Here is a 14,682-nt window from a genome sequence, read left to right as displayed (position 1 = left end):
GACCTAAAGCACATTAGCTGATTATATAGGAGGGATTGTTAGGAAACCACGCTTAATTATAGTAACTTATTTAAAAGGGCAGGTTTTTAAAATAACAGCCTTATTGAGGTATTATTCACATACCATACAATTCACCCATTTACAGTAAGTGGACAGTTCCGTGGTGTTTAGTTTACAGTTCAGTTCACAGGTTGTGCAGGCATCATCATAATCAATTTAAAAACATTTTCATTATCCCAAAAACGAAACCCTGTATTTTTTCCTCATTTCACCTCTAACCACCCCCCACCCCAAACCTAGGCAATCACTAATCTAATTTCTGTCCCCCTATTCTGGACATTTAATGTAAATGTGATCATTTGTGACTGTATTCTTTTACATAGCATAATGTTTTGAAGGCTCATCCATGTTGTAACATGTATTAGTACTTTTTTTTTTTTATTGGCTGTGCAGCTTGTGGGTGGGATCTTAGTTCTCTAACCAGGGATCGAACCCAGCTCCTGACAGTGGAAGCATGAAGTCCTAACCACTGGATGACCAGGGAATTCCCAGTACTTCTTTTTATTACCAAATAATGTTACATTGTATGGATATACCACATTTTATTTATTTATTCATCATTGAGGGACATTTGGATTGCTTCCACACTGGCTATTATGAATAAGGTGACTATGAACATTCAGGTACAGGGTTTTTGTTTGTTTGTTTGTTTGTTTGGCTGTTCGATCTGTGTTGCTGCTCGCGGGCTTTCTCTAGTTGTGGCGAGCAGGGGCTACTCTTCGTTGTGGTGTGCAGGCTTTTCGTTGCGGTGGCTTCTCTTGTTGCGGAGCACGGGCTCTAGGCACGCGAGCTTCAGTAGTTATGGCTCGCAAGTCTAGAGCACAGGCTCAGAAGTTGTGGTGCATGGGCTTAGTTGCTCTGCAGCGCGTGGGATCTTCCCGGACCAGGGCTCGAACCTGTGTCCCCTGCATTAGCAGGCAGATTCTTAACCACTGCACCACCAGGGAATTCCCAATATCATACTTATTAGTGAGTGTTAAAACCTTCTCTTTAAGATTGGGAATGAGATAAGGAGGCCTACTATCGCAGTTTTTATTCAGTAGTACACAGGAGGGTCTAGCCAGTGTAACAAAGCAAGAAAATGAAGTAAGAGCTATAAAGATTGGAAAGGAAGAAATAAAACCGTTTTATCCACAGATAATGTGGTTATGTACCTAGAAAATGTAAAAGAATCTGCAGATAAATTATTAGAATTAATAAGTGAGTTTAGCAAAGTTGCTACATTCAAGGTCAGTTTTTTTATTTAAGCAGTTGTGTTTCTATATATCAGCAATAAGCAGTTATAAAATGAAATTTCAAAAATACCATTTAAAACTACATACCTTGATATAAATATAGCGTAAGATATATTAAACTTCTATATAGAAAACTATTAAATGTTGAGAGAAATTAAAGAAGACCTAAATAAAAAGCAAGATATTCATATTCATGATTTCAGACACTATCTTTTGTAAAGGGGTCATTTTCCACCAAATTTATCCATAGATTGAATGTAATCTCAATCAGAATCCCACCTGTGTGTGTGTGTGTGTGTGTGTGTGTGTGTGTATAAGTGCGTTCAAATTGACAAGCTGATTCTAAAATTTATGTGGAACTGCAATAAGGTAGGATGACTTACTCTTGGATATCAAGACTTATTACAAAACTAGAGTTATTGAAGACTGTGTGCTACTGGCGCAACATGGGCAAAAAGACCATGGAACAGAATACAGAGCCCAGTTATAGACTTGCACGTGTACAGACACTTGATCTATGACAAAGGTGGTTCTGCAGAACAGTGAAGAAAGAAAGGCCTTTGAAATATGGTGCTGGATCAGTTGGTTATCAGTATGGGGAGGGGGTAAATCTCATAACATAGCCAGACAACTGGCATTTTAGATCTAAATGTGAAAGGCAAAACTATAAAGCTTCTAGAGATAATATAGGGGAATATTTTTTTTTTAATTTATTTATTTATTTTTGCGGTACGCGGGCCTCTCACTGTTGTGGCCTCTCCCGTTGTGGAGCACAGGCTCCAGACGTGCAGGCCCAGCGGCCATGGCTCACGGGCCCAGCTTCTCTGAGGCATGTGGGATCTTCCCGGACCGGGGCACGAACCTGTGTCCCCTGCATCGGCAGGTGGACTCTCAACCACTGCGCCACCAGGGAAGCCCTATAGGGGAATATTTTTAAGACCTTGGGATAAGAATTTTTTTAATGAAATATATAGAAAACAATAACCGTAAAAGAAAAGATTGATAAATTGAACTACATTAAAATTAAAAACCTTTGTTCATCGAAAGATACAACTACAAGAAAAGGCAAGCCACAAAATGGAAGAAAATATTTACAGCACATATAATTGATAAAAAGCTTGTATCCAGAATATATAAAGAACTCTAAGTCAATAAGAAAAATATATGCAGCCCAATAGAAGACAGGAAAGAAAATTGAACAGATATTTTTAAAAAGAGGATATTCAAATTAGCAAAAAATTTTTTGAAAAGTAGTAACCTCAGTAGTAATCAGAGAAATGCAGATTAATACCACAGTGAGATACCACTCACACCCTCTGAAGTGGCTAATATTCAAAGACTACAGTATTAAAGATTGGTGAAGATATGAAGCAGCCAGAACTTTCCTATTCCATCACTTTGGGAAACTATTTAGATCTATCTACTAAAATTGAACAAAGTACAAAATGTCATAGCTGCACTGTTCACATTGGCCAAAACCTAGAAGCAGGCCAAATGCCCAACAACAAATAGAACAGTAGAATGGGTGAATATATCATATTTCTACAAAGGTATAATATACAGCAATGAATGAACTAACTACAGATACACACAACAGTGTGGATGAATGTCACAAACTTAATGTTAACCGAAAGAAGCCAGTAACAAAAGACTGCATATATTGTATGATTGTATTTTATATAAAGTTCAAAAACTCAACTATAATGTTTGATGTCAGGATAATGGTTACTTTGGAGAGAGATGAAAGAGAATTGATTGTAAGGTGACACATGGAGGGCTTCTGGGGTGCTAGCAATGTTCCATTGTTGGATCTGGGTAGCTTTTTCCCATTATCATTTTGTTGAGGTATCACTGATGTACAATAAACTATACCTGTTTAAAATGTACAATTTGATGGGATATATTTGTGTGTGTATACATAGACATATGCGTCCATGGAACCATCACCACAAGCTAGATAACAAATATTTCTATCTTCTCCCTTCCCCCCACCAAATTTCCCAAGCCCTTTGTAATCCATCCCTCCCTCTACTTCAGGCTCCAGCAACTACTGATCTAATTTCTATCATTATAAATTCATTTGTATTTTCTAGAATTTTATATAAATGGAATCATACAATATGTACTCTTTTTTTGCCTGGCTCTTTTCAATCAGTATAATGAGTTTTGATTCACCCTCTTGGTTGCACGTTTCAAAGTTCGCACAATATTGTTCCTTTTTATTGCTAAGTAGTATCTCATTGTATGGCTGTAGCACAATTTGTTTATCCGTCAATGGACATTTGGATTGTTTACTGTTTTTAGTTATTGCAAATGAACATTCATGTGCATATGCACAAAGGTGTGCATACAAGAATGTTTATTGCAGCATTGCTTGTAATAGCAAAAAAAAAAAAAAAGGTAGAAACAATATGTCCATCTAAACAGGAGTGGTTAAATAAATCATGGGACAGCCATTCTTCTGGAGCACTATGTAGTTTTTTTTTTTTTTTTAATAAATTTATTTATTTATTTTTTGGCTGTGTTGGGTCTTCGTTGCCATGCACAGGCTTTCTCTAGTTGCAGCGAACAGAGGCTACTCTTTGTTGCAGTGTGCGGGCTTCCCATTGCGGTGGCTTCTCTTTGTTGTGAGCACAGGCTCTAGGCATGCAGGCTGCAGTAGTTGTGGCATGCGGGTTCAGTAGTTTTGGTTCGCGAGCTCTAGAGCACAGGCTCAGTAGTTGTGGCACACGGGCTTAGTTGCTCCATGGCATGTGGGATCTTCCTGGACCAGGGCTCGAACCCGTGTCCCATGCATTGGCAGACGGATTCTTAACCACTGCACCACCAGGGAAGTCCCACACTATGTAGTTCTTAAAAGCAACAAGCTAGATCTGTCTATATCAACATGGAAAACTCTCTAAGACACATTAAGTAATTGGACAAATTGTGGAATAATATTTATAGTAGGATCTCATTTTTATAAAAAGCTATACAGGGCTTCCCTGGTGGTAGAGCAGTTGAGAGTCTGCCCGCCGATGCAGGGGACACGAGTTCTTGCCCCGGTCTCGGAAGATCCCACATGCCACGGAGCGGCTGGGCCCGTGAGCCATGGCCGCTGACCCTGCGCGTCCAGAGCCTGTGCTCCACAACGGGAGAGGCCACAACAGTGAGAAGCCCGCGTACCGTAAAACAAAAACAAAAACAAAAAAAAGCTATACATATATGTGTATAAAATGCCTTGAGAAAGTGACTGGAAAGCTGCAGACCAAACTATTAATAATACTGTACTGCACATTAGAAAGTTGCTAAGAGAGTAAATCTTAAAAGTTCTCATCACAAGAAAAAAATTCTGTAACTGGTGATGGATGCTAACTGACTTATTGTAGTGATCATTTTGCAATATATACAAATATAGAATCGTTATGTTGTACACATGAAACTAATAGAATGTTGTATGTCAATTGTACCTCAGCTTAAAAAATAATTACAAAATAAAAAATAATTTTTTTTCTTTTTTTGCGGTACGCGGGCCTCTCACTGTTGTGGCCTCTCCTGTCGCGGAGCACAGGCTCCAAACGCACAGGCTCAGCGGCCATGGCTCACGAGCCCAGCCGCTCTGCGGCATGTGGGATCTTCCTGGACCAGGGCACGAACCCATGTCCCCTGCATCGGCAGGCGGACTCCCAACCACTGCACCACCAGGGAAGCCCCCAAAATAATTAATTTTTTAAATGACTTATCCCTTCCCTAATCTCCTTCTGACATTCTTTCCCTTCCTTCTCTTCCACTGCATCAGACCCAGTGGCGGAGGAATTGTTTTTTGTTTTTTTTTTTTAACATCTTTTTTGCAGTATAATTGCTTTACAATGGTGTGTTAGTTTCTGCTTTATAACAAAGTGAATCAGTTATACATATACATATGTTCCCATATCTCTTCCCTCTTGTGTCTCCCTCCCTCCCACCCTCCCTGTCCCACCCCTCTAGGTGGTCACAAAGCACTGAGCTGATCTCCCTGTGCTATACGGCTGCTTCCCACTAGCTATCTATTTTATGTTTGGTAGTGTATATATGTCCATGCCACTCTCTCACTTTGTCACAGCTTACCCTTGCCCCTCCCCATATCCTCAAGTCCATTCTCTAGTAGGTCTGTGTCTTTATTCCTGTCTTACCCCTAGGTTCTTCATGACATTTGTTTTTCTTAGATTCCATATATATGTGTTAGCATACGGTATTTGTCTTTCTCTTTCTGACTTAGTTCACTCTGCATGAAAGTCTCTACATCCATCCACCTCACTACAAATAACTCAATTTCGTTTCTTTTTATGGCTGAGTAATATTCCATTGTATATATGTGCCACATCTTCTTTATGCATTCATCCAATGATGGACACTTAGGTTGCTTCCATCTCCTGGCTATTGTAAATAGAGCTGCAGTGAACATTGTGGTACATTAGTCTTTTTGAATTATGGTTTTCTCAGGGTATATGCCCAGTAGTGGGGTTGCTGGGTCGTATGGTAGTTCTATTTGTAGTTTTTTAGGAACCTCCATACTGTTCTCCATAGTGGCTGTACCAATTCACATCCCCACCAGCAGTGCAAGAGTGTTCCCTTTTCTCCACATCCTCTCCAGCATTTATTGTTTCTAGATTTTTTGATGATGGCCATTCTGACTGGTGTGCGATGATATCTCATTGTAGTTTATTTATTTATTTATTTATTTTGCGGTACGCGGGCCTCTCACTGTCGTGGCCTCTCCCGTTGCAGAGCACAGGCTCCGGACGCGCAGGCTCAGCGGCCATGGCTCACGGGCCTAGCCGCTCCGCGGCATGTGGGATCTTCCCAGAATAAGGCACAAACCCGTTTCCCCTGCGTTGGCAGGTGGACTCTCAACCACTGCGCCACCAGGGAAGCCCTCTCATTGTAGTTTTGATTTGCATTTCTCTAATGATTAGTGATGTTGAGCATTCTTTCATGTGTTTGTTGGCGGTCTGTATATCTTCTTTGGAGAAATGTCTATTTAGGTCTTCTGCCCATTTTTGGATTGGGTTGTTTGTTTTTTTGTTATTGAGCTGCATGAGCTGCTTGTAAATTTTGAAGATTAATCCTTTGTCAGTTGCTCATTTTCAAATATTTTCTCCCATTCTGAGGGTTGTCTTTTGGTCTTGTTTATGGTTTCCTTTGCTGTGCAAAAGCTTTTAAGTTTCATTAGGTCCCATTTGTTTATCTTTGTTTTTATTTCCACTTCTATACTGCAAAGCTACAGTAATCAGGACAGTGGTACTGGCACAAAAACAGAAATATAGATCAATGGAACAGGATAGAAAGCCCAGAGATAAACCCACGCACATATGGTCACCTTACCTTTGATAAAGGAGGCAAGAATATGCAGTGGAGAAAAGACAGCCTCTTCAATAAGTGGTGCTGGGAAAACTGGACAGCTACATGTAAAAGTATGAGATTAGAACACTCCCTAGCACCATACACAAAAATAAGCTCAAAATGGATTAAAGCCCTAAATGTAAGGCCAGAAACTATCAAACTATTAGAGGAAAACATAGGCAGAACACTGACATAAATCACAGCAAGATCCTTTTTGACCCACCTCTTAGAGAAGTGCCGGAGGAATTCTGACTGATGCAGTCTAGCTTCAGATCCAGTGTGCTTACCACTTATTGGCTGTGGTACATGGACGTCAGATTCCTCCATATGTAAAATGGGAATAATTATAGTACCCTTCTCATGGGATGGTTGTAAGGATTCATTGAGATTCTGTTAAACACTAGAACAGTGCCTGGTACATTATTAATAGTGTGTGCTGTTAAGCAAAGCATTTAACTTTCCTGGACTTCAGTTTTCTCATCTGTAAAATGACAAGGCTGAACAAGATGATCTCTAAGGTTTCTGTTAGCTTAAACAATTATAATACTGTGATTTAGTGCTAGTGTAAGTAATTTATCCCTATCAGTCTAGGTATACTTTTCCCTTCTTAACTGTACTTGTTTCCCTGGTACGTGATGATCTGCTTTCTCAGAAATCCTCTGAAAAAAGGTGTAGTTAAACTTGGCTTGACTGAAGACGTCTCATTGCAGCATTTGTAGCTGGAGCAGAATGGATAGTGTAGTTTATTGGAGGTGTTATGAAGAGAGGAAAGGAAATGGAATCCAAGTCCATTTACACTTACTGGTAGGAAGCAAATATGAAATGATAGCAGTGATGATAAGAGTTAATATTTACTGAACATTTTCTATGTGGAAGGCAATATACTGGCATATATTATTTCATTTAATCTTTACCATAATCTCATTAGGTAGATGTTCTTGTATCCCCGTTTTGAAGATGAGGAAACAGGGGCACAGAGAAATTAAGGAACTTGCTTAAGGTCACACAGCTAGTACATAATGGAGTTGGAATTTGAACATATAATCTGATTCTAGCACCCATGCTTTTATCCATTGTGCTATATTGAATTGATTCCAGGTGGAGAATCAATTGAGATTTAGTAACTAGAACACTTCAAATGAATATATATAATTTTTTACCAACTTTTTATTTTTAAAAATGATAAAGTTATAAAAAGTTGAAAGATTTATATAACATATATAGATTCAACAATTTTGCTTCATTTAATCTCTCTCGTGCTCGCTCTCTCTCTCTCTCTCTCTATATATATATATATATATATGTATAGACACACACACACACACACACACACACACACACACACACACACACACGATCTCTGTTTTTTAAAAGGTAAATGACAGGGACTTCCCTGGTGGCACAGTGGTTAAGAATCCACCTGCCAATGCAGGGAACACGGATTTGATCCCTGGTCTGGGAAGATCCCACACGCCGCGGGGCAACTAAGCCCTTGTGCCACAACTACTGAGCCTGCATGCCACAACTACTGAAGCCTGCACGCCTAGAGCCCATGCTCCGCAACAAGAGAAGCCACTGCAGTGAGAAGCCCGCGCACCACAACAAAGAGTAGCCCCCGCTCGCCGCAATTAGAGAAAGCCTGCGCACAGCAACAAGGACCCAACGCAGCCAAAAATAAATAAATAAATATATTTTTTAAAAAAAAGAGTAAATGACAGGCATCATGACACTCCTAAGAACCATCTCCTAAATAGCAATATACCATTATCACATTTAAGAAGTATAACATTGAGTACAGACTGTTTTAATTACTTTTAGTCTATTTTGAGTAAGTCCAATGTCCTGTTAGAAATTGAAATCACATTGTTAAAAAAAAATTTATCAAAATCTGACTTTTTTTTTTCTTCTCAGAAATCATATTCCATGCCCATTGGCATTGAATTTCAGCGGAGATATGCAACAATTGTTCTAGAGCTTGAACAACTGAACAAGGACCTAAACAAAGTTTTGCATAAAGTTCAACAGTACTGCTATGAGGTAGGTAATTTGTATGAATTTCCCTTGAGGGGATTGTGACCTCCAGTCTTTTTTTTTTTGTTTTCCACTCTTATCTGAAGCTTAATACTGTTACATCACATTTTAGAAAATCCAAATTAAGCCAAGATCCTGTAGCAGAACCATATTTTATATATATTTCTATTCCTTACAGCATCAGTATTGAAGAGTGCTTTATACACAGTGAGCTATCAATTCTGTTGGTTTTCTGTTTGTTTGAATTACAAATTATTATATTATAACTCTCCTGAAATTTAGAAACATCCAGAAAAATAATTTCTTTTAATTCCACTACCCCAAAGACTATATTTTGGTTTACTTCCTCCTAATTTTTTTTTTTTACCATACATGCTTTTTCTCACAAAGTTATGATCATGCTGTGTATATAATTTTGTTTGGTCCTTTTTAAACTTTATATTTGGGAATTCCCTGGTTCAAACTCCGTGTTTTCACTGCCGAGGGCCCAGGTTCAATCCCTGGTCAGGGAACTAAGATCCCGCAAGCCATGCGGCGTGGCCAAAACAATTTAAAAAATAAATAAAAATTAAAAAAATAAACTTTACATTGAACTATAGATTCTTGAAGTTCAGTCACATAGATTATAGGGTTATTTGTGAATTATCATTATTGTTATCATTATCATGCACATATAATTATATATATGAAGGTGGTTCAACAAGTTCACCTAAAATTTAGTTTCTTACTGAAAGGTAAGAATTAGATGATTGTGATGAGTTTAGTGTGCTCCTGCATTTGCTTTCTTAGAGGCTGTATGTTTCCAATAAAGCCACTCTTATTTTTTTTTTCAAGTATAGTTGATTTACAATGTTTCAGGTGTACAGCAAAGTAATTCAGATACATATATATATGTATCTGAATTTTATATATATATTATATATATAATTATATATATTCTTTTTCAGATTCTTTTCCATTATAGGTTATTACAAGATATTGACTGTAGTTCCCTGTGCTATACAGTAGGTCCTTACTGTTTATCTGTTTTATATATGGTAGTGTATATCTATTAATCCCAAATTCCTAATTTATCCTTCCCCCACCCCTTGGGAAACCCTTTGGTAACCCTTTATATGTCCCCTTTTCTGTGTCTGTGAGTCTATTTCTGTTTTGTAAATAAGTTTATTTATATCATTTTTTAATCTTTTTTTGGTATCATTTTTTTAGATTCCATGTTTAAGTGATATCATATGATCTTTGTCTTTATCTGTCTGACTTACTTCACTTATGATTATCTCTAGGTCCATCCATGTTGCTGCAAATGGCATTATTGCATTCTTTTTTATGGCTGAGTTATATTCCATTGTATGTATGTACCACATCTTCTTGTTTTGTTCTGTTTTGTTTTTTTCTTATATTATACCACATCTTCTTTATCCATTCATCTGCTGATGGACATTTAGGTTGTTTCCATGTCTTGGCTGTTGTAAATAGTGCTGCTGTGAACATTGGGGTGCATGTATCTTTTTGAATTAGAGTTTTCATCTTTTCTGGATATATGCCCAGGAGTGGGATTGCTGGATCAAAATGGTAACTCTATTTTTAGTTTTTTAAGGAACCTCCATACCATTCTCCATACTAGCTGTACCAATTTATATTCTCACCAACAGTGTCTGAGGGTACCCCTTTCTCCACACCCGCTCCAGCACTTATTATTTATAGAATTTTTGATGATGGCCATTCTGACCAGTGTGAGGTGATACCTCATTGTAGTTTTGATTTGCATTTCTCTAATAATTAGAAATATGGAGCATCTTTTCATGTTCCTGTTGGCCACCTGAATGTCGTCTTTGGAGAAATGTCTCTTTAGATCTTCTGCCCATGTTTTTATTGGGTTGTTTGCTTTTTGATATTGAGCTGTATAAGCTGTTTGTGTATTTCGGAAATTAATCCCTTGTTGGTTGCATTGTTTGCAAATATTTTCTCCCATTCAGTAGGTTGTCTTTTTGTTTTATTTAGTTTCTTTTGCTGTGCAAAAGCTCTTAAGTTTAATTAGGTCCCATTTGTTTATTTTGCTTTTGTTTCCATTACTGTAGGAGGATCCAAAAAAATCTTGCTGCAATTTATGTCAAAGAGTGTTCTGCCTATGTTTTCCTCTAGGAGTTTTATAGTATCTGGTCTTACCTTTAGGTCTTTAATTCATTTTGAGTTTATTTTTGTATATGGTGTTAGAGAATGTTCTAATTTCGTTATTTTACATGTAGCTGTCCATTTTTCCCAGCACCATTTATTGAAGAGACTGCCTTTTCTCGATTGTATATTCTTGCCTCTTTGTTGTAAATTAATTGACCATAAGTGCATGGGTTTATTTAAAGCCATCTCTATTTGTGATATCAGATTCTTAAATAGTTTTTTATGACACTAGCCTCATAGATAAGTCCCAGAGATCTGCCATTGGTGATGTTATCAATCCACTTGAATAGAACTGAGGGAAATGAACTGTGATTACCTGTATCTAAACTCTGAGTATATTTTGCTCATTCCTTTAGCCATCCATTATCATTTATTTTTATTTTCCGGGTAATTGTCATTTACCTACATAGCAATATGTGTGTCCTAGCAAATAGAGTTCTCCCCATGGACTAGCAACCATCCACAAGAGGTGCAAACCAAGCAGTCCAAGATAACATATAACAAAACATGCAGAAGTGGATTGCTCACCAGTCTTTTTGTATCTCATTATGTACGCAAGGCCATATGTGATAGGCTCATTTCCTAATGGAGTAAAATGATTTAATTTTCACAAAGTTCTTACAGAAGTACAATATTGATTTTAAAATAAGAACAAGCAAGTCTACTTCTAAATATATACCAAATATATGTGAACATGTATTTACCAAAAGATATACACTAGAATATACATAGCATCACTGTTCATTATAGCCAGAAATTAGTAATTACCCAAATACCCATCAATACTAGAATGAATCAGTAAACTGACATATAATATACAATGGAATTCTCAGCAATAAGAATGAATGAACTCTGGGACTTCCCTGGCGGTCCAGTGGTTAAGACTTTGCCTTCCAGTGCAGGGGGTGCAGGTTCGACCCCTGGTCAGGGAGCTAAGATCCCACGTGCCTTGCAGCCAAAAAACCAAAGCAACATAAAACAAAAGCAATACTGTAACAGACTCAATAAAGACTTCTTTAAAAAAATAGTCCACATCAAAAAAAAATCTTAGAAAAAAAATGAATGAATGAACTCAACTACTCACAACACTATGGATGAACTCACACATATGTGAACATATTTATTCATATGTAAATATTGAACAGATAAAGTCAGACACAAAAGAATATATAATGCATGATTCCATTTATGTAAAAGTCAAAAGCCAGCAAAAGCCAACATACAATACTAGAAGTCAGGATGGTGGTTACCCTTGGAGTATTATATTGGAAGATGACAGTTGGTCCCTGAGGGGCTGGTGATGTTCCATTTTAATCTCGATGCTGATTTCTCATGTTTGATCTGTGAAAATTCATTAACCCATACACTTTAGGATTTGTATCCTTTTATATGTTTATGTATACTTCAATTTTAAAAAAAACTTTTAAGTGTTAGAAGACAAGGTTCTTCACTGCAGTGTTACTGATAATCGCAAAATATTAGAAAAACCTAAATGCCCATACATAGGGAGTTGGCTAAACTTATGGCACGTCCCATGGTGGAGCAGTGTGCTGCTCTAAGAATGATCAAGGAAGCTCTCTGGGATGATTAGGAGGCACATGGCTACCTTAACCGAGGTGACCAGAGATACCAGCAGCAGTAGTGGCACAGATAAACATCGTGCGCCTCCTGATCACCATGCACTGACAAGAACTCAACATCACTTTCGTGGTGTTCCTGCCAAAGGTGTATAACCTTAGTCTAATCAAAAGGAAACAGACAGACCCACACTGAGGGATATTATGCAAAATAATTGGCTGGTGCTGTTCAAAAATATCAAGGTCATGAAAGACCGAGGAACTGTTCCAGAGTAAAGAAGTCTAGAGAAACAGGACAACCAAACGTTTTCAGGGGGAAAACTAGCTATGTGTTGGGACAGTTGATGAAATCTGAATATAGACTGTTAGAAAATGGCATTATAAATAGTGCTAAATTCCTGATTGTGATCACTGCACTGTGGTTATGTAAGAGAATATCCTTGGACTTAGGAAATACAAACTGGAGTATTTAGGGGTAAAGAGGCACAGTGTTTGCAACTTATTCTCAAATAGTTAAGAGAAAAAAAATTATATACAGACAGAGAAAGATCAAATGTTAAGTCAAACAGTAAACCATAAGCAGTTAGTGAATCTGGGTAAAAGGTTATCAAGAGTTTTTGTTCTATTCTTTTTTAGAAGTTTTAAAGTATCTCAAAATTAAAAGTTACCAAAAATATAAAACAAATCAGAAAAAAAATACAGTTAGAGGAGAAAAAACCTCTAAGGAAAGAGTGAGCATCATTTTTGTTATAAATGCTAGATTTATAAAAATCTTAACCTGAAAACAGGGCACAAACACACAGAAATTATCATGGCCTTATGAATGTACATTTTATGTTTTAATCATCTGTATTCAGCTTGCTCCAGACCAAGGGCTCCAGCCTGCAGATCAGCCGACAGATATGAGACGAAGGTGTGAGGAAGAAGCACAGGAAATTGTTCGGCATGCAAATTCCTCTACAGGGCAGCCCTGTGTTGAAAATGAAAATCTGACAGACTTAATCTCCAGGCTTACAGCTATTTTATTACAAATTAAGGTAAATTTCGGAGAACTTTTCGGAGAAAATATTAAGAATATTTTCTTAATTTTGACACTTAAACAAACTATGCTAATTTGTTGCTAAAAAATTAAACTGTATATTAGAGCAGGGTGTTTGTCTGTATCTGAACTATAATTCAATTAAATTTTGAAATATTTTTTCCTTTAGTGTCTGGCAGAAGGAGGAGACCTGAATTCCTTTGAATTTAAATCACTTACAGATTCATTAAATGATATCAAGAGTACAATAGATGCTTCTAATATCAGGTAATTCATTAGATGTATTCTAATTATTTTTATATTAAATTCATAGTGATTTCCAGTATAAGCTTTAAGACTTTTACATATTTATGAAGTATTCATATGATTTTTATCCTTGAAATAAATTGTAAACGAGCTTTTCGGTTATATCCAGTCTATTGACAGAGTAGAATTTTCAGATGGATTTTTTTATACAAAGGAATCAGAAGACATATAATATTTAGGTTTGGGTTTAGCATGGATTTCAACTTAGAAGTCTTCCCCAAAGAGAGATTCGTCCTCTCTTTCCAGTACTCCTGTGGCTTCTTTGCTTCTTTCAAATATACTTTTTCAATTACTACTGAAGTAGAATTATGGCTAATGTAAAGGGAAGATTTCTTACTTACCTGGGGTCATTATCTTAGCTATTTCCTAACAGCAATTCAGCTCTACCTTTTTTAAAAATTGTTTTTCTTCATTTTGTGAGATAATGTAGTTAACCATGTTTCTTCTTTCTTTAGTTGCTTTCAGAATAATGTAGAAATTCATGTTGCACATATTCAGAGTGGCCTGAGCCAGATGGGAAACTTACATGCCTTTGCAGCAAATAACACCAACAGAGACTGAATAGAAGATTTAATTATTCCAACTGCATAGGACATTGTTTTTGAGAAGTTCTCTTCCTTTATATAGGCTTCCAACACCAAATAACCTAACTGCTGGAAAACAAGGGAAATTTAAATCTCCAAATAAGGCATTTTAATATACTGTACTGCTTCTTAAACCAGCATTGCTGACCAGCATTATATTTATTTTTCTTTTATTATTCAGCTGCAGTAGCACTGCTTATGTTACATATGTTTATTAGCAAGTACTTTTAAACTGAAAATGTCTGAACATAATATAATTTCATGGAAGAATATGTTGACCATCTTTTTAACGTGCATGAATTCAACCCAACCCA

The 14,682-nt window shown here is 37.0% G+C and overlaps 1 protein-coding gene across 1 annotated transcript in view; it reads left to right on the top strand.

Moving 5' to 3' along the window:
- LIN9 (lin-9 DREAM MuvB core complex component) overlaps nucleotides 1–14,466 on the top strand; it is a gene marked incomplete at its 5' end in the record, with an annotated part of 109,412 nt that extends 94,946 nt beyond the window's left edge. The window contains 4 exons of the mRNA XM_082833270.1: nucleotides 8,568–8,693; nucleotides 13,297–13,476; nucleotides 13,648–13,745; nucleotides 14,240–14,466. Of these exons, the coding sequence (XP_082689396.1) occupies nucleotides 8,568–8,693; nucleotides 13,297–13,476; nucleotides 13,648–13,745; nucleotides 14,240–14,345 (510 nt within the window). The 3' untranslated portion in view covers nucleotides 14,346–14,466. The remainder of the gene's footprint in view (nucleotides 1–8,567; nucleotides 8,694–13,296; nucleotides 13,477–13,647; nucleotides 13,746–14,239) is intronic.
- Between the last annotated feature and the right edge of the window lie 216 nt (nucleotides 14,467–14,682).

The sequence above is a fragment of the Leucopleurus acutus genome, assembly GCF_964270905.1.
Source record: "Leucopleurus acutus genome assembly, chromosome: 2".
In the NCBI taxonomy this organism is placed as follows: domain Eukaryota; kingdom Metazoa; phylum Chordata; class Mammalia; order Artiodactyla; family Delphinidae; genus Leucopleurus; species Leucopleurus acutus.
Note: the sequence above shows the minus strand (reverse complement) of the source record. Positions and strands in the feature narration are given on the sequence as shown.